The 21,183-nt window shown below is 40.0% G+C and overlaps 1 protein-coding gene across 3 annotated transcripts in view; it reads left to right on the top strand.

Moving 5' to 3' along the window:
* Positions 1-9,180, top strand: part of cadm1b (cell adhesion molecule 1b) — a 150,256-nt gene extending 141,076 nt beyond the window's left edge. For all 3 annotated transcript variants that reach the window (XM_034197922.1, XM_034197923.1, XM_034197921.1), the window contains 2 exons: positions 4,826-4,954; positions 5,098-9,180. In XM_034197922.1, the coding sequence (XP_034053813.1) occupies positions 4,826-4,954; positions 5,098-5,216 (248 nt within the window). In that variant the 3' untranslated portion in view covers positions 5,217-9,180. The remainder of the gene's footprint in view (positions 1-4,825; positions 4,955-5,097) is intronic.
* The last annotated feature ends 12,003 nt before the right edge of the window (positions 9,181-21,183 follow it).

Below are 21,183 nucleotides of genomic sequence, written 5' to 3'. Positions count from 1 at the left end.
TAAAAATAGAATGGTTTTATAAATAATAAAGTAGCCTGATTTGTTGTACTAAAAACTCCAAACAGGCATTGTAGAAAGAGTAGATTCTCCAACGGCCCTCAAAAACACATTTCTATCTGTATCTTCCCAAACAATACATCCAGTCGGCAACAGAGGCTTTTTTATTTCTTAATATGTGTAAATCTGATATCTAATGACATTTTCTCAGAAGATCTTGCTTCAGAGCCTCTGAATATATTACACATCTGTTTTCACAGGCGGAGTAGTACACCTCATGACCAGTGACCTTTATGTTCTAAATCAGCTTACAATACGCTTTAGACCTCTGTATTGCATTGCATTATGTAACATGTCTCATAATCCCTTTACGATGTAGTGCCGGCTGCAGCAACACCACAAGATTAATGAAAATGAGCACAACAGTAATGTTTATATTGAATTTGTGGCACTCCCTTGTAATACATACGGTACTAGCAAACAGAAAACTGGTGTTCTGTAGTCGACTTAATGCCTCCAACATGATATGCAACCAACCATAACAGTTGATAATGTAGGTGTTAGGGGATTCTTCACTTTGACATTTTAGTGATTGAATCCTGATGCTTACCCTGGGTGAATTTTTTCTTCCAGTTAAATACAATTATTTCTCGGTGTGCAGGGGCGGCCGAGACCTCGCATGTTTTCTTGCAGATGTGTCAAATGGAGGACAGCGGGGAGCAAGGCAAGGGCAGAGAGTTGTGGGGGAAGAGACTGGGAGGAGACTGGACTCTTCAAAGGCCATTTATGAATGTTCATTAGCATGGAGCATAGGCCGTTCCCTCTCCACAGGGAATGAGTGGTGTTATCTGACATTAGCGATACCTAGTAAACAAATAGCGCCTTGCACATCTCTGCTTCACAAACGCAGACACACAGAAACTGCTCAATCCGTGAAGACAAGTCCATTTAGAGTGGTTGCTCAACTGTAACAACACTTTTCCATTAATCGGTTTTAATGCACTTCCAAGACGCCCTTGTGCTGCACTGAACGCAACTTGAATAACATAGTTTTTTTTTAGGTTGAGATGTGAATGTGTCACTTGTCTTGGACCCCTCAACTTGACTTATTACTACACCCTCAGTGTTGAGAAATGCTGCACTCTCCGCTCGTCTTTTATCAAAATAATTCAAGTTCAGAGCATGACTAGTGAGATTGATGGGAAATTGAGCTGCTCTCTCATGCAGTAAAGAACAGTGCAGCCATTCCCTCGCCTGCCACTCCTCCATCAGTCCAAATGTGCACAGATATAGACTATTGATAAATGCGTCTGAACTATTCTGAGACTGGAAATTTAGAGGCTTGAATTTTGCCTTGTTCTACTGCGGTGCACGGATAAATCTGGCTAAATGCTAGACAGTGATACTCTCTGACACCTGAGGCAGCCACGTATTTCTCTGCATGGGGACACCAGGCCTCCAATTTATCTCCAGACTTGTGTCTATTTCTGATGATTGAGTTCTATAATTTCCAGAAATGGCCTCTTAAATCACAATGTATTTTACAGTGTGTGAACTCTCGATTAAATTGCAGACAGTGTCTACCGTTTCATGGAGAAATAACTGTCTTGAAACGATTTTAAACATTGTTCACTCAAGGGGCTCGATTGGAGATTTCAGCTGTATGAAGCACTGAAAAAACTTTTGTACCAGATGGATACAGGTACACTTTGGTTTGGTATGGATAACACACATTTAAGGTGGTGCTAGCAGTGCTGCTCCTAGTACTAGGATGGGTTAAATACAGAGAACACATTTCACTATGTGTGCTGTGTGCTCAGCATTGATGACCATTAACGAGGGTTTCATCCCTCCCAATTCAGTGGGATTTTGTTAGCTTAAAGGACATATCCCAGGCTAGCAGGTTCCCTATTTCTTGTCTTTATGCTCAGTGAACCGGCCCCAGCTCCATATTTGCTGCACAGACTGAAGAGTGGTATTGGTCATCTCATTTAACTGAGAGAAATTGAATTTCCCAAACATGTTAAATCATTAACTTAAATGCAACTTGATTAGATTTGGCAGATATGAATTTAATTCTAATGATTCAAGGATAATTGGATGATGACTCTTTACAAAGAAAGTAATTAGGAATTAGTTTGGATAATGTTTATAATGTTAAGATTCTCATTCTGGGTATTTTCAAGCTGAAATATTGAGAGCAATTCGTAGGATATATCAGCTAATAAATAATAGTTTTAATTGCCTTTGGGACAATCAGTTACACATTGTGAAAAATGTACCTTCCTCCACGGACCCACATGTACCATGGTATCACCGATCAGCATGTTCCTATGAGAAAATGGTCTGCCCGGTCAAAGTGTGCACCTTGGTTGAATGATGAGATGAGAAGTTTAATGGTCCAACGAGATGATGCTAAAAAAACTGCAGACAGAACAGGTTCTCTATGTGACAAACAACATTACTGTAAACTAAGAAATGCGGTAACCAAATTGAATAAATGTAGAAAGAGGGAATACTACATGCAGGAAATCAGTGATTCTACGAATGATGGAAAGAAATGATGGAAAATATTGAATAACATAATGGGGAGGAACTCAATCATGCATCCCTCCTTTATAGAAACCGAGGGTACATTCATTACCAAGCCAGCAGATATTGCAAATCATTTTAATGATTATTTTACAAATAAAGTAGATAAGCTGAGGAATGCCATGGGTGCAGTCAAGGACACAGTGTCACATCACATCATTAAAGATTGTATCATGAGGGAAAAGCAGTGCATGTTTAAATTCCACAATGTTACAGAAGAATATGTTGAAAATATGCTTTTACATCTGTCCGATGATAAATCTCCTGGGATTGACAACTTGGATGGTAAACTGCTCAAAATGACGGCCAAATACATATCCAAGCCATTGAGTCACATTTTTAATAAAAGATTAGAGCAAGGCGTGTGCCCCGAGATCTGGAAGGAAGCCAAGGTCATCCCATTACCCAAGGATAAAAGAAAATCCTTTGCTGGTTCCAATAGTCGACCTATAAGTCTCCTCCCAGTGTTAAGTCAATTAATAGAAAAAATAGTATATACCCAAATTCAATCCTACTTTTCAAGTAACAATCTGACAACGAACTACCAACATGCCTATAGAGATGGTCACTCTACAAGTACAGCACTTGCACAAATGACCGACGACTGGTTAAAGAGCATGGATGATAGGAGGCTTGTAGGAGCTGTCATGTTAGACTTTAGCGCAGCTTTCGATGTAATCGATCATAGTCTGCTGCTGAACAAACTCAAATGCTATGGCTTAGATTCTGTTGCTATGTGTTGGATGGAGAGCTACCTGACTAGGAGAAGGCAGCGAGTCTTTTTCAATGGGAGCTTTTCTGAAAGTAAGGTGTTGCAGTGTGGGGTCCCACAGGGGAGTTCGCTTGGGCCTTTGTTGTACTCTATATTCACAAATGACCTTCCTTACGTATTAAATAAGTCCAGTGTAATAATGTATGCTGATAATTCCACAATGTACAGTACAGCATCAACATGCAGTGAGTTAAACTACTTTAATCTACTTAAAATAGAGATTAAAGCCATAGCAGACTGGGTCAACAATAACAAACTGGTACTCAACATTGCAAAAACAAAAGCAATGGTGTTCGGATCCAGACATATGTTAAGCAGCAATCCTCAATGAAGCGTGACACTGGCTGGTCAGCCGGTGGAACAGGTAAACGAGACTAAGTTGCTTGGCATTGTTCTTGATTCTGGTTTACGGTGGACAAAGCAAATTGACAGTATCGTAACTAAAATGGGAAGGAGCATACTGTGGCGAGAAAATGTACAAAGTATGTAACACCAACCACTTTGAAACAAGTCATTCAGTCTCTGGTTTTGTCACATCTTGAGTACTGTCCGGTCATATGGTCATCAGCAGCAAAAACACATTTACAGAAATTACAAATAGCTCAAAACAAGGCTGCCAGACTAGCTCTCCACTGTTCGAAGCGCACTCATATTGGAGTTATGCATAGAAGCCTATCATGGCTTCCAGTTGAGAAATGTCTGCAATCTCGTGTTATCACTTTTTAAAAAAAATGTAATTTAGCAAAAAACCACTGTATTTTTATGATCAAATAGTTTACACAAGAGACGAGCATGACCTTAAGACTAGACAAGCTACATCAGGCCATCTACGGGCACCTAAACCCAGGACACATCTTCTGAAATCTTCTGTGTCTTATAGAGCTATAATGGAATGGAACTCATTGCCAAACTACCTTGCTGAAATAGAGTCCAGAGCCTCTTTCAAGAAGAGATTGAAGGGCCATCTACTAATGACCATGTACCCTTGTGAGCTGTGAACCCTAACTTAATTGAATTTGATCGCATGTTGTTGATGATATTGGTGATGTTTTTAATGTTGTTAATGATGTCAGGACTTATGTCCTAAATGTTGCTGTATTATTGTTGTATTGTTTTAAGTGTCGGACCCCAGGAAGAGTAGCTTTTGTCGAGAGCAAAAGCTAATGGGGATCCTTAATAAACATAAACAAACATAAACATCGCATTTTTTGTACGGAAACAACATCAGCACTTTTCTTAAACAATGACAGGTGCAAAGAATATGTAGTATTTTCTCAATTTCAAGATTGGTTAATGCTAGAGAAAGAAGAAAACTAGTAAATACTATTATGTAGATTTCGGCTGCCTGATTATTTGATCGCCACAGTTTCCAATGGGATCCACATCTGCGTACAAATATTATTGACTGGCTAAAAATGGGTTACTGCTGGTGAAATTATTTACAGTTATTGTCTTGTTTTTCAGACTCCAGAGCCAGCGATGGGGCACCGCAGAAAATTGACCATGCTGTCATCGGCGGAGTGGTTGCCGTGGTGATGTTTGCCATCCTCTGTGCACTCATTGTTCTTGGTCGATACTTTGCCAGACACAAAGGTAAGGCATTGGCGGCGCAATCGTACTTGATCATGAACACATCTTAGAGTTAAGTGTTTGTTGGTTGCAAGTGGAATGCAATAGGATTGAGGAGCACAAGTGGAGGAAGAGATTTGTTGCTAATTCGTCTGTACTTTTCCCAGGAACTTACTTCACACATGAGGCCAAAGGGGCGGACGACGCAGCCGACGCAGACACGGCCATCATCAACGCGGAGGGTGGACACAACAACTCAGACGAGAAGAAGGAGTACTATATCTAAATCGAGCAGGCCAGGAGAGACGGGTGGGGGTGCTGGTGGTGGTGGAGGTGCTTTGAGAGTCTAACTCTGATTTCTTACAAGAAGGCTTGAGGCAGGGAGTGTGAGATTTAAAGAGGAAGAAAAGAAAACGTGGAAAGTAGGACTGGCATGGCCAAGTGGTAAGAAGAGGCTTTGCTGAATCTCCTATCCGACCCTTCCTGGACTGCTGGGGCCTATTCTGTACAGTTCAATTATTTTACAGACAATTTTGTGCCTTGTTCTATTTCTTTTCTTTTCTTTTTTTTTATTGTTCCCCCCCCCCCCCCCCCTTCACATTTTTCTTTGGATTGTATTGTTGTCATTATACCTAACCTAATCCTTTGATACATTTGGGTTTTGGAGAGTAAATAGTCCTGGTATTTGTGTTCTGCTTTTAGCTCATGTACCCAGATCAGAGGAGCCAGCTCACAGACACTTTTATTATTATTTGTTTGAGTAATCTCAAGACTTCAGTGTCAATACTGTCCTCCCTGCTGGGTCAAAGTTCAACAGTCCTTGCAAATTCCTACCATACTTGTTTTGACATACTTAAGTGCATATTTTATTGACTCCCCTTTGAGGTCAGGTTCACTGTGTTGATTACTAATGTAACAGTTGTGAGTAATCATGCTCATCTTAGAATGTATTTGTTCTTGAAAGTGAAGTAGCAGTGCCGTTTAGTATCATTTCACACCAAACCGCAGTGTACAACTGGCCCCTCGCTGGTTTCAAGACAACATCTGAAATAGATGTGAGGTCAGTTTAGTATTGTTTAGGGTATTGTGGAGTTAGACAGTAAGACATCTTGAATGCTGTAATGTGCCATGAACTAGAGTTCAAATTTCTATAGAGAAAAATCAGAACCAACATATTTAACAACATATAACATGAACTGTCATCTGCTTTCTTTGTTTTTGGAGTCAAGAGCTGAAAAATGGGGTCAGAAAAAACATGAATGGCGTAGTTGGACATTTGAGAAATTGTGCTTTTTTGCATTATTGGCTTGAGTAAAATGGATTCCTCCATCGTGTCTATTAGCTACATGCAAGCTAACAACAAGCAGCCAGTTAGCTTGGCCAAGCATTAAGACTGAAAACAGGAAGAAACCGTTCTGTCAATAAGTATAAAAAAAAGACAACAAACACCCAAGCTGTCATTCCCACACTTTGTTTTTTGTAACGGTTTAACAAACAAGTTGATACATGAGCTTTAGAGGCGGATTAGTTACATTTGGCCAGTGTCAGGCTAGCTGTTTCTGTTTCCAGCCTTTGTGCTAAGCTAAGCGAACAGTCGGCTCATGTTCATTCTGCCGACATGGTTTCAATGGTTTTGATCTTTGCAAGTATAGGAGAGAACAAATACATGTATTTCCCAAAATGTCAAACTACTCTTCAAAAGCATGTGATCGCTTTCAGAATATCTTTGTTTGTAATTATTTTTGTCGGATTGGACTTAAAACATGGTAAAAAAAAGTGGCTAATAAGTACAGAGCCAAGAATGAAATGCATTTTAAGGTCAGACTTTACTTTTAGTATGTACACATAAACTCTGCAGTACCTCAAAGAGTGACGATTCCTGCTGCATAGATAATGAAATCTAATTAACATGTATTATTGCTGGATATTGGTACAGCCTGCTGTGCGTGCTTTTGGTTTGAAATTGAAATTCTTCATATTTCCATACCACCCACACGGTCGACCCCGGACCAAATATAATAATAATGCGAGTGTGCATACAAACAGTGAATATCACTTGTATGAGGCAAAGGCTAAACGTCCACTGTGCAGAGAGCTCCTCTCTAAATATTTGATTTAAAAAAGAAAATGATACAGTATATTAACCATTTAATTGGATACATTTCCAGGGCAATGGTTTATTTTATTTGTTTAAGTTTTATATTTAAATTTGATAATACTGTTCAAACAAAGAGGAATTGTTACACTTTCAATAACAAAGTTTCCTTTCAGTGAGAGTAACTGTATGTCCCTGTGAATACCTGAAGAAAAACAAATATTTTCACTTAATTCCTGGCTTAGAAATCCTTGCCACACAATACACTGTTTTGCCCTTGCCCATACACAAGTGTAAAAAGTAATTGAACATGTGAATCAGTTATATTTCCTTTCTGTCTGCAAAGACATTTTACCTTGGGGCTTTGATAACTTGTAAGGACTGAGGGCCTCACAAGTTATCAAAGATTTGCGTTGAGCTTTAGACTTGGTTTGCGGAAAGATCCTTTTCTTACTGTCATCCTGCAGCCTCAAACCTTTACAAAGGAGCCATCTACTGTCACAAATGTATTTGTTTCCCCCACTAACACAAATCAGAAGATCCTGCACTTGCTCACAGATACGCAGTGTGCACACCGTGCAAGCTTCATGCCTCCGAGTCTGTCACAGCTAGAAGCCTGTTTGGTAATTAGAAAGGGATTTCATTGTGTTACCTGAATAAGACAAAAAAAGAAAACTGTAAATGTATTGTGAAAAAGGATAACCACTGCCTTAAAGCTATCTCTTGATACTCATTAAAAGAAATGACTGAAGGACTTTATTTAGTGCCTTCTATTATTTTGAGGCATATGGTTAGTATCTCACAGTATCCTCATGTACACTCTTACAGTATATATTGTATAGTTATCTCCTTTCTAACTTACAGGGCCAATTCTCATCCAGGTTGTATGTATTCAACCAGACTTGCATCACAATTACCGCCTGGAGCATAAAAAAGCTAAAATGAGTTAAAAAAAAAAATATTTCTTTGTTTATCAGGGTGGTGTGGCAGCTTCCACTAACTACAATGTCGTAAGCCAGGGTGTAGTATTTATTTTCTTAATGAGTGATCGCAAAACAAATTCAATTTGGTCATAATTATTTACTCTGCTCAACTTCACTTGTTATTTATTTGGATATCTTCAAGGACACAGCTTGCTATTAATGTCAGACAGGAATATGTTACAAAAAGCTATAATAAGCTACAATAAAAGTTCATTTTTCAAGATTTTAATGGAGTTTTGGTGTCATGGAAACAGCTATGTGCATGACATTTTAATTTGAGGGTTGATATTTATCTTAAATGGTTTTGAAGTGACTTATTTTAAATCAAGGAACATAAAAAATATTGTCGAAATCATTTTAATCCAATGTTTTATTTGTTTTAAATATTTGATATCTAGAATGTTTGTTTTCACTCTCTCAGGTTCATGAGTGTTAATAGTTGTGTTTTGTGTTTTTGCATCTCAGGTAGAATGCAAATTAAAGGCCCTCCCAGTATATACTGTAGTACCACAGCTATTCAAACAGTGACGAAATCACAAGATGTACATGTTTATTCCCATTTCTACATGTTTGTCTTCTTAATATGGTGCACTGTTACAGTAAACGTTAAATATTATTTTGCATAGACCTAGTTCACAAAGAAATAAACCTAGATTTGTTAAGCAGCCGAAAATGATGTACAGTCAGTGTCAACAAAATCACAACGATGTTCATGAAACTTCTTCTTCTTCCACCTTAACACTTTGCTCATACAGTATTGGTTATTTAGTCATTATAGGGTGTGACCACAGACAGTCAATCAAGCATCTGTTTGTATTCATTCAGTTCAGGCATCATTTTGATAGATGAAAAGATGGTGTATTTACTGTGACATTACGTTAGATGAATGATCTGTAACATGTCTTGGATATTTGGATTAAACTCATGTTTAAGGCCCTGACTGGGGAGGGGAGTGTGTGGGGGGGTGGGGGTTGTTGGTTGTTTTATTACACCCAAAAATTGTTGTTTTTCTTGTTAAATCCTACATTTCTCTCATTTTTTTCCTTTGTGTAGTGAAGAGGATGTTTCTCATACGACCATGCATATTTTGTATTGGTTCACACCAACATTTTTACAAAAGAAAAAAAAAATCCGAGGAGTACTTGTCTTAATAAAAGATATCAATGTTTAAATGTGCGGTGTTGTTGTGAATTGATCAAAAACGTGCATTTTCACTTTGTAGTCCCGTGTTGCTCGGAGATGCAAGCATCAGCATTTATTAACTGGTATTTGTTGTGAAATTCACTCTCTCCCTGTTTTAACGTCCTGAATACATTAGCTGGATTAAACCTGTTCACTTCACCTTGAGCTGCTGATACTTGTCAAACTCCCAAAGAGGAAGATCTCAAGCAGAGGCAAACATTCTGTACCGACTTATATTTAATGTACAACAGCAGCAATCTGAACTCCCATCAGAGTCTGACACATGCACTGTGGTACAGATGGAGGGGAGAAACGTTTTAAATGACACAATGACTGACACGATAGGCTCAGGGGCCCCTGTTAAGATTTCCAGCTGAACACGTAGATGCTAGTGATTTGACAAATTGATAGGTATATCGAGGAGCAAGGCTTAGTTCATAACCATAAGCATTTCTGTCATCATAATTCCGTCAGTGCCACCATTTCCCATTACTTTAAGTGATTCATCCCGGGGAAAGGTCAATAAAATTATTCAAACTTTAATGGGAATAGTTTAACCTTAGAAATCAGGCGCTTGTCCGTCTACTCGTACAATCATTGAAATATAATGCTTCCCCAAGGGTCTTTAAATACCTGCCTATTGCATTTTCGAACATGACAAATAATGTGATTTTCTCTGTATTTTGTAATCTTTTAGAGGTTAAACTCTTGAAAACGCTGATTAAAAGCGGTAAGAAGGCGTTTGCTGCTCATCTGAACCAGCTGTCGGTGCATCCTGAATGCATGAACGTGAAAAGGTGATGTTTCAGTTAAATAATACTAATCACATTTAAATGTTCAGTTTTAATTTGGAATGACATGTTTAAATGTAATTAGCACAATGGGGAAATTGAGAGAGAACGAATGTCTGAGCATGGCTTGTTTAGTTAGCTAATTGATTGATTGAGATTGATGGCATGTAGCACTTGGCTTGCTGAGGTATAATTAAATGATGTGGAAATAAATAGTGAGTGAACAAAGGCAAACACAACAAGCTCCGTCTGAACATACATCTCCCTCTACAGTGTGTTCACTCCTATCTAGCATACTTATTGGATTTCCTATTTTGTTTGATGATCCAGTTGTAAAGAAGAGATCAAATACCTCTAATTTGTCGGTTTTTAAACTACATATTTATTCCTCACAGAGAACAGTTTGCTGGCTTTTTGTACAGAAGATTTAGACCATATATATATATATATATAAACACAATTGTTTTATCAGGTCAGCGAAACACAACATCATACATTCTTAACGTAAAATGCTCATTAATACAGAAAATACTGCTGTTTTCTGGGATGTACAACACCCAGGTACGCTCAATTCCCATTTATATCTGCCATTGAGTCATGTTTTATTTGAATTTATTTTAAATATCAACACTATTGACTTCATAAAAGTTGATATTGTTACAGCCTCATTCAACTGTCACTGCTTTGTCTGGTGAAGTTTTAGTAAACATTTTAACTTCAACAACAAGCCATACATTTCATCTTTTAATTTAAGCTGGCCTGTTCCTCTCTTATAACCCCACCACCACCGGCACCAATACTTAGACCACAGCAATCTTTAAACTACGCCTTGATCTTAATTTGAACAACAAAACTGTGAAGTTTCATGATTGTTTCTTGCACTCAAAATCTGTTTGCATACAAACACACTGGTACACACACTGACCAACACTGTGAGTGTTCACACCATAGCAGTCACAGTCGGTTACAAACTCAGGCCATGCCAATCTAAGTGTTCTATATGTAACTATATTATTGTTTGGTGGTAAATGCCGAGTTATTTTCTGTGAAACGGATGATCTGCAGTAGGCATCTCAAACAATGAGATGAAGGACAAGCACCCGAAGCTTGTGATAACCACAAGACAATTATCTTAGACTGCTACTGTATGACTGAGATAAATCTGCATTAATTAAAGCACACACAACCAGCCAGTTAATCCTGTCTGAAAGTGTCAGGGAGAAGAGACGTGTGTTTGTGAGGTGATTAACTCTAAACCTGAAATATGCTGTGAACAGCACTATAGGCTCTAATGTCAGCGATGTTGCTGCTTGATGTTTAATACTCTGATGCTTAATCAGAGATGGATGTTTACCAGAGGGAGGAAATGTGCAGGATGTTGATGTTGAAGTTTTAGGTGTGATTAATTAGAGAAAGCTATAAAAAAAACAACGGCCCACCCCCACCCACTCAAAAAAAGGAGGTTGCGTGTTTCAGACAGGAAATCGGTAATTATCTGCTGAGCCTGAGCTTCAAGCAGCATCCTCTGAAGTTCCCTCAACTGAATTTCAAGGTGACTCCTCTTTTCTGCAGAAGCAAAGACAACTTTTATTTTTCCAAATTGACATTGATGTTCCGCTTCATAGCCACCGACCAGATACAATAGGCAAACATTTCCCAATCTTCCCTCATCTTTTATTCTGCCACGTCTGCATGTAATCTTTCTATCATATTTAGCATTGTTGATGCATAATTAATTTACATTTAAAGTCATTTTTAATTTGAGATAGCTGTTCCCGATTATCTTCTCGTGATGGTCGTGAAAATGCTTTTGTTGCTTTACAAGTTCATTGAGACACCCAGCTTCTCTCTGCAACGCCTCGAAGGATGTTTTTCCACTTATGTTTTGTGTGTGTTTCTGTTCTCAGCATATGAAAGTGTTCTAGTTTTGTGGGACAGCCCGTTACAGTTTTACAAAAAGGTCTGTACACAGCAGTGAAGTCAGTCACAGTGAGCTGCCGCAGAAACATTGCCACCTCAATAATGTATCACTCTGATTCTATTTTCACTTATTAAATTAATTAGCAAGGTAATTCAAAGCTACATGCTTTAATTAAATGTGCATTGAATTCAAACACAGGGCTTTCACCTGGAATGAAAGGCATCATGAAGTTTATCAGCTTGAGCTTGACTTTAAAATCCAATTCCATTTGGGAAGATGTGGATAAGTTCAAAAGATTATCTGTTTCATGGTCTGTGACCATTGCAGTCACTCTCTTTTGAAATAAGAGGTGGAGATATACAAAGACAGGAAATTATCTAGAGAAACAATTAAAACTAAAAGGTGTGAAGGTTCTTCAAAGTTTGACCCTATAGTAAGTATTCATAATTCTCAGACTTTAAAATGACGGCTGATTATCTGCTGTATTCAGCATGTTCATTTTCAATATTTGTATTCTGAACAAGACCTACAGCCTACATTAAAGACAAAGCATTTTAATACATCTCTGAATTATTTGTATATGATTACCTGTGAATAAAAACATAAAATAAAATGTGCTACTTTAGCTTAGATCTGTTTCTGTAGTCTCAGTCAAGTCTCAGCACTATCTGATAGGTTACACATCACAAGTAATAGCCTATCAACACTGAATGCTATTGTGTCACAGATGGGCAAAGACAAACGCTGAGTGAGCATGGCTGTATTTCCATGTGTGTCATATTCTAGCCACTTAAACTCCTGCTTCCATTCACTCCTAAATCTTGGTTGACACCTTCATTTTTTATAGTCCGCCACATATTACCTACCTATCAGCTGTAGGCTTGATATCAGACTGGAGACTTACCCACTTCAAAGATGGCTTTTAGCTCGGGATGCACAGACACATCGGCCAGACGTTGGCATCGGCCCATGTTTTAGCCCTTGTTTGTTTGTTTATGTTTTGCTCGCTGACTGGAAGAGGTTGCGTCAGCATGACTTTTTGGATTTATGACAGACAAAATCTGAAGTCCATCCTTCATTTTAAAGGATTGGAACACTGACTGAGGCGATCTGCTGTATCTACATACCTCCTGTCCTCTGAGTTAGGGGCTGCTCCTGAGGGTAGTGCATGCTGCGGGATTTCCACCTTGTGTAGTGAGTGTCTTTAGGATTGGTTAAATGTCTAATATCCAAAGTTCAGAGAGTGTTTTGACTTCTGCTCCCTTTGCTGGCGGAAATGTTCACAACTTCTCAACTTTGTCTAAACTGCTCATTGAGTCTGCAGAGTGTCAGTTAACAGGGACCCAAGAAGTCGTCTTTCTGTGGCTAACACACGGTCACAGCCTTGAACAATTAAATATCAACAATGCAATTTTACAAGGGACACTGACCGCAGTGTAAACATATATAGCGAAACATAGGCATTGTTATCGGCAGAAATGTTCCTTTAAACATCGACATTGCACTGGATATACAATTTGACATTGGTGCATATATACTTAGTTTTTGCCTTTTTACTATATTCCTACTATTTAAATAGAAAATGGACTTCATTAACGCTTCTCTAGTCATTGTGATAACTCAAAGCGCTTTACAACAAAAGTCACCAACTCTGAGGCAAAGGCTGCATGCCATACAAGGTGCTCCCTGCTTATCAGGAGAAATATGTACACGTTGACAACTTGACACACTGCTGGCTATTGCATCAGGAGCAATTAGGGAATCAGTACCTTGCTCCAGTAGAAGACTGCTCTTCTGAGCCACAGAAAATACATTTTAGTATACAATATTGCCAAAACATAGTAATGGGCATTTACCTTACCAGCTGATGGGAGGAAAGGGAAGGCTTGACCTGCACTTTTCACTCTCTTCACTGTTGAAAATCCTCACTCTCACACTGTTGTGTTGCCTGAAGGAATTAAGTACAACTCCATGAGGATTCCAAGTTTTTAAATTGTTCTCGCTTTTTCTCTCAAAACACAGAAAGGAGAATTTCATAATAATTAAAAAGCGAAAAGAACATCTAAAAAACCCAGCAGATTTATATAAAACCATATTCTGCACACCTGACTCATTTAAAACGCCTGCTGCTCGTCCCTGGGCAAACATCTTGTGCTGGTTGTACCGATAGAACCTCATCAAGGAGAATGCCAGATCCTCCCAATGGCGCCAGCTGTTAATCTGTTGGGTAATGAGGGTTTATAGGATTCTCACGTTTTAACTTTTAAAATACTATCCCCCTTGTACTAACCACAAAAGGTTAAAATATTCATTTAGGTCACACTAATGCGGTTTCTAACATCCATTATAAGCACTTCAATTTAAATCAATGGTTATGCCATTGTCGAGTCTTTAATTATAAAATATCAACCAGATTGATCTACAGTAACATGGAACAAACTTTAGACTACAAAACGGGGGGTTACGTATTGTAACCCTAGTTATATAAGCACAGGCGGAGCCCTCTACTGGACTCAATAGCCGCGTTCACAACAGAGTACTTTTCCCCGTATTTTTCCCCTTTAGTTCCGTTAGTACCCCTTATGTTGCCTTCACACCAAAAAGAGTACTTAGTGCCGAGAACTTTTACCCCCATTTTTAGTGCCTGCTAGAGAGGTGGTACTATCCTGGGGGGAAAAAGTGCCCCAGTTCTGATTGGCTGGGCGAATTGCAAACCACGCCCCGTAAAACTCTGAAATGTTTTGTGAAGCCGCCATTGTATTTATGGCATTAGCATTAGCCCCGCGGAGAGAGAATAACTTATGGCAACAAAAAAAAAACATGGGAGCGGTGGAGTGATGAGGGGGTGTCGGCGTTCTGGCGATTTACTCGGAAGGCTTCAGTAGAGGCTGCTGGGAGTCCCAGCAGCTTCTACTGAAGCCAGTCCCCAACTCCGGGGACTTCCGGCCGGGAATTCGGGCGGCAGTATAAGCCGTGAAGTTGTTTGCAGCCTGCCAGTAAACCCAAAGCAGAAGAAGACGAAGTGACGTCAGCGGCTCATTTGCGTAATCTTCCCTCAGAGAAAAGTACTCCGGTGTGAACGCGATTGGTACTTAGTTGCCCTGGGGTAAGAAGTACCGGCACTAAGTACTGCAAAGTATGCGGTGTGAACGCGGCTTATTGGTACTACCTCTAAACCATACTATGCGAGCATTCACCTACTGAGACAACACAGTCTCACTCCCTGATAGTCCAATAGCGACGCTTGGTCAGGGTCCTATGGCATGCAGTTGTGACGCGCAGAGTCTGCTTCAGCTTCATAAACGGACGCAAAGAGCTTTCAACTGATTGCAATGTATTCCCATCGGCGGCGGTATTTGACGCTCAGGGAAGCACCGCATCGGTCCATGTCGGCGGCAGTTAAAGGCAATGTGAGCGTCCATTCCCATTGGATAACGGAAGATTTTACACCCGAGTGATATCTGCACTACTCATCAACTCAAAAACATCAGGTTATCCTTGTCCATCGACGGCACACTATCCAAAACAGGAATCAAACGTGTCCAACACCCCCCCTTAGGTCACAGGCTCCGCCAACAGTGCAACACAATAAAACTACACAGAACAAATAGTGCAAGTAAATACAAAAAGAAAAATAGTAAGATAGTAAAAAGTGAAATTGTGCAATAAGAGTCTATATACAAGTGATTGGAATATGATATATTAGATACATAATTTAACGTTTAATAGTCTTGGGATGAAACGTTGGGTTACATATTGTAACCCTTGTTATATTAGCACAGGCGGAGCCCTCTACTGGACTCTATGGGTACTACCCTCTATGCAAGCATTCTCCCACTGAGACTTCTATAGACGTAGCCGGCCTTGCACCGTATAAAAGGAGGCCTCGCCTCCTGACTATCATCCTACACCTCTCTTCAGCGAGCGGAATAGGACAGACAGTGCCCTGAGTAGAGGGCTCCGCCTGTGCTAATATAACAAGGGTTACAATACGTAACCCAACTGACCCACAACCCCCCCCCCCCCCCTACCAGTCCTGTGTTGCCCCCACAAGCACAGACGAGGAGAAAGAGCCCGACATGTCCAAGAGATAAAACCTTATGAAGGGGCCTGGCGTCGACCAAGACAGGCAGTAAACAGCTCGGGTGCACCGATAGAGCAGTTAAATCGGACACCCTTTTGGCTGACGTTAAGGCAAGAAGCAAAGCTGTTTTCCACGACAATGCTTTCAGAGAGGAGAGCTCCAGAGGCTCAAACGGCCCCGAGGCCAGAGCCTCGAGCACTAGGGGCAGGTCCCACTGTGGGGTGGAGGCGTGCACTACTGGGAGCAGCCTCCTGACCCCCTGTAAAAACCGCGACATCAGTGGTTGACTAAAGGCTGACCTGCCGCCAAATCCCTCATGGCAGGACGAGATGGCTGCTGTATACACTTTTATAGTAGAATGAGCTAGTCCTCTGTCCACCAGTAACTGTAAGAAGGAAAAATTAGAGCCTAACTCACAAGATAGGGGCTCTATTCTCCGCTCCTCACACCATCGCTGGAATCCTAGCCACCTTGGCCTGTAACAGGCTGTGGTGGATCCAGCTCTAGTTGCCTGGATAGACTGAATAACACTGTCAGACAATCCACCCTGTCTCAGCCTGTCCCTCTCAGGAGCCAAGCCTGGAGAGGACGGCCCAGAGTGGGTAACGCCCCGATTGCACCTGCCTCTTGAGACATCGCCCCCCAGAACTGGGGAACCGCCCAGGGCTGGCCCACCTTCATCTGTGTCATCTCTGAGTACCACGGCGCCCCGACGCGGTCCGGAGCCACTAGGATGACTGACAGACGTTCTCGCCTCACTCTCTCCAGGAGAGGGAGAATGAGAAGCAGCGGTGGAAAGGCGTATAGCAGCTTCCTTGGCCATGGCTCGTGTGCAAACGCGTCCACCCCCAAGGGCGGGTCGTCACCCAGGGCCATGGAGAACCACAGGGCACAGTGGTTGTTGCGCCGGCATGGCGAACAGATCCACTTCCGCTCTCCCAAACTGGGCCATTTTCAACGCAAGAGGGGGGCCCTTAGCGTCCATTTTCAGCTTTCCGGGATGTCCATATGCTTCTATGGACGCTCATGGAAGCACGGCATTTGTTTGTGTCGGCTGCCCTTAAAGGCAATGTGAGCGTCCATTCTCATTGGATAACGGAGAATTGTACACCCGGAAGTAAGTATTCCCCTTACTGTCGATTGAGTTTACAGTGATATCTGCACTACTCATCGACTAAAAAACACCAGATTATCCTTGTTAATTACACCACATTGATTGGTTTAAATTGTGTGCAATGCTTTTGTATTTTTCCCCTTCGATTCGGAGAAACAAATATTTTTTCGGAGTAAAGGATGGCAGAAGACACTACACTACCCAGAATCCCCAGCTATCGTTTGGACTACACCATGTGCTCTGTTTGACGTCACCATGTGCTCTGTTTGACGTCACGTGATCTTCAAATTTCTCCCTGCAGAAAAAAAAAAACATGGCCGAACTTCGTTTTATTCTCGGTGGAAAATGCCTATTTTAAAGTTAGTTTGGGCATTAAAATGCGTTTTGATGTCATTTGATGCGAGAAATATGAGTTGTTATTTCAGATTATGTGTGCAGTGGATGTACATGATCTTTAGTTTGCTAGTTATTACGAAGATTACTTCAGGAAATTGCGTCCATAACGTTTTCATTGTTACCAAGGTGGTTGCTAGGGACGCTGCTATCGATATTATTTCTGTTATGTTGTGTAACTGTTTAATGGTGTTATCTTTATTGCTACCCCCTTCCCCGTCAATGTATAGTGTTGGTCCACAGCGCAAACATATTAGTTTAACAAAATCCGCATCTAAAGATACGTTATTTTTCCCTGTGCAATTCCAGTCTCACATCTCAGAGCACATCGTCATTAACAAATACCGGAAACAGACCGAAAACATTTAAAAAAAAAAAAAATAATACTTTATTCCGAGTGTGCTTGCTTTTCTCTTTGAAAGTCATCACATAACGGCATTGTAATACACGGTTCGGCTGCATTAAATATTACATATCTGCCGTAGTTCTGTATTTATAGAGCCCTGATGAGAAGACTTCTAGACAAACATGAGGAACTGAAAACGTGACGTGGATCATAAATATATCAGCCATTAAACAACATCTTACATTTCTTTTCACACAATACGTCTCCTTGCAGTATCAACACTAATTCGGCTGACTTTTATATTTGATCCAATTGGTAGATAGGCTGTATTTACACCATAAAGGTGCACAGCTGATATAAAGGGACACTTAGTGGTTAAAGCATGTTATTGAATTTCATTATTTTTATTATTAGATATGAATAGGATCCCTATAAAGTATATTAATTACTCGTTATTCTCTACTAATAGTTAATTAAAGACTGTATATAATGACTATTTTGCACATCCCTTTCAAGATTTCAAGATTTTCTAAGGTTTATTGACATATCATATAGGCCTACACAACTATGGTGTAGTTATGCATTGAATGAAAAACTTGGGTCGCAGGTTCCTCAATAGTGCATTACAAGACATCTATCAATATTTGTGCATACCTCCAGCAATGTTAACTATGTTGAAGCACTTATTTTAACTGATATTATACATAATGTATTATACTCTTATAAGATGTATGTAGATATTTCATCTCCGGCCTTGTCAGGTATTGAACAATCAATAAATAAAGAACACAGAATTGTTGAATATAAAACACAGAATTTGTGTGATTATACTAAATGATTTACAAATAAACACCACTGCATATTTAACTGTTACACATGCTGATGTAACGCAAATGTTCCAACTTGGGATCAATAAAGTATATCTTATCTTAAGCTGATCGATGGCTACTGCCATATTTGCAAAATGTGCCTCTGAACCTTGACAAGTGCATGTTTCAGGCTTATCAATTAATGTAATGTAATGTAATGTTATCAATTAACAACAGGGGTCACAAACATAAGACCAGCTGTTAAATAAAGCTCTTCTGACCTTAGCTGGCATGTGTGTATATATATTAATGCTGCCCATTATGGGCACAAGCAATTTTCACCCATTTATTAAATATGTTTTAAATGTGAGTGTTTCCTATCCCCTAAATCTCCAGGGATGTACACAGTTGAATACTGGCAACTTCTTATTATGGGAAATACGAAAACGTCTTTTAAAACTACAACTCCCAGTAGAGACGTGCCATAGATAGAGAACATGTTGCGAAACAGAATAGCCAGCACATGTAGTTCTGGGGACGGGGTGGGGGAGGGGGGGGGGGCGGGGTGGGGGAGGGGGGGGACGCGGTGGTCCCGTTCGAATCCAGTTTTGGACAGTCTGCCGTTCGAGGCTTGGCGTAACCCTCGGAGCACACTCTCCAATCACAGAGCTTGAGGACTATCACGGGGTTTGTCAAACAGAGCACATGGTGTAGTCCAAACGATAGCTGGGGATTCTGGGTAGTGTAGTGTCTTCTGCCATCCTTTACTCCGAAAAAATATTTGTTTCTCCGAATCGAAGGGGAAAAATACAAAAGCATTGCACACAATTTAAACCAATCAATGTTGTGTAATTAACAAGGATAATCTGGTGTTTTTTAGTCGATGAGTAGTGCAGATAACACTGTAAAATCAATCGACAGTAAGGGGAATACTTACTTCCGGGTGTACAATTCTCCGTTATCCAATGAGAATGGACGCTCACATTGCCTTTAAGGGCAGCCGACACAAACGAATGCCGTGCTTCCATGAGCGTCCATAGAAGCATATGGACATCCCGGAAAGCTGAAAATGGACGCTAAGGGCCCCCCCCTTGTGTTGAAAATGGACGCTAAGGCCCCCCCCCCTTGCCTTGGAAAAAGCCGACACAGGACTTGACATAACGTCAACATAGGCCGACCTGGGAGTGAGGATGTGTTGCAGTAGTAGTACTATAAGGAAGTGAGTTTTGTACCAAGTTGCAGGAAATGTGGGAAACAGCTGTCCCAATGAAAAGTTAGAGAATGTGAGTGTATGTCTGCATGTGATCAGTGCAACTGCATGATTTAAAACAATGACTAATCAAGCATGCTTTTGGACCAACACATTATTCTGGGGCTCTGTGGGAAATGAGAGGTTTCCTAAAATTTGTGACCCGTTTCTAATCTACTTGATGATATTTCACTCCCACAGGAGGTGGCAGTTTGCAGAATGTGAAACTCAAACTAAAACATGAAGATTCTGTTTCTTTTAGGACTGAAAGATGGAGAGAAACACTTCATGTCACTGGAGTGTTTACTGTGGAAAATGATGGATGTACATTTGTGAATAATGTTTGGTATTTTCTTATCAATTATTACCTGAAGGTTTTCTTCCCATACAGGATTTTGTTACACATGGGTTCATGTGTAAAAAGGGGGAGTGTAAACTTCACAATCTACATTGTTCAATCTGACCATTGATTGACAGTTTTAGAATTGACCTGCTCCATATCTGGGGATAAGATACTGTTTTATGAATGTTGACATGTTTCTAATATTGATTGAGTTATAACAGGTAACACAGATGCAGAATCAGTGGCCAAGGGGCTACTGTGAGAGATGTAATTCCAGAATGGAATACTGAAGAAGTTGACCTGTGAGTAATGTTTCAACAGGTATAAAAGTAACTGAGGTTTGAAATGTAGAAAGAACATATTACAGTTAAAGCTAAAACATAGTAATGTAATGAGACAGAATTTAATTTAGACAACATCATGTAATTAGCCTGGTAAAGAAGTAAAAGCCATAGACTTTATTGTTTAGGTCATTATGGGGATATACATTTCATCTAAATTCATAATGGAAAGACATTTGATGACAGTTTGTTGGAATTCTGTATTCATTTTTTCAGCGTGATAATATCTAAGCACTGACAGGTAAAAGCAGTATCATCAGGAAATCATTCACTTTGTCAGTATCATGATTTTGGTTGTTTTTGAATCCATAACATTAGTGTGTTTCTTTACCAGAAACATTAGCAGTTCATATTATATTTAGATTTTAAATGGGATCTCAAGGATTTCATTTAAGAATAGCACAGATGCTTGTCAAAAATTCAGAGCTATTGAAATATGTTATTTAGTTCACCTAAAGATGTTTTATTTAGGTTTATTTAGTTGGCACAGTCCAAGTATTACGTTTCTGAAGCTGCACTGGCAGATAGGAGGTCTATAATTAATTTAGAAAACCTGTTCCCAGACGGCTGTTGTTTTAAGACACCCCACTAACAGGCTCCAA

Source organism: Gymnodraco acuticeps, unplaced genomic scaffold (genome assembly GCF_902827175.1).
Source record: "Gymnodraco acuticeps unplaced genomic scaffold, fGymAcu1.1, whole genome shotgun sequence".
Taxonomy (NCBI): domain Eukaryota; kingdom Metazoa; phylum Chordata; class Actinopteri; order Perciformes; family Bathydraconidae; genus Gymnodraco; species Gymnodraco acuticeps.
This window is presented reverse-complemented; position numbering and strand designations above follow the sequence as displayed.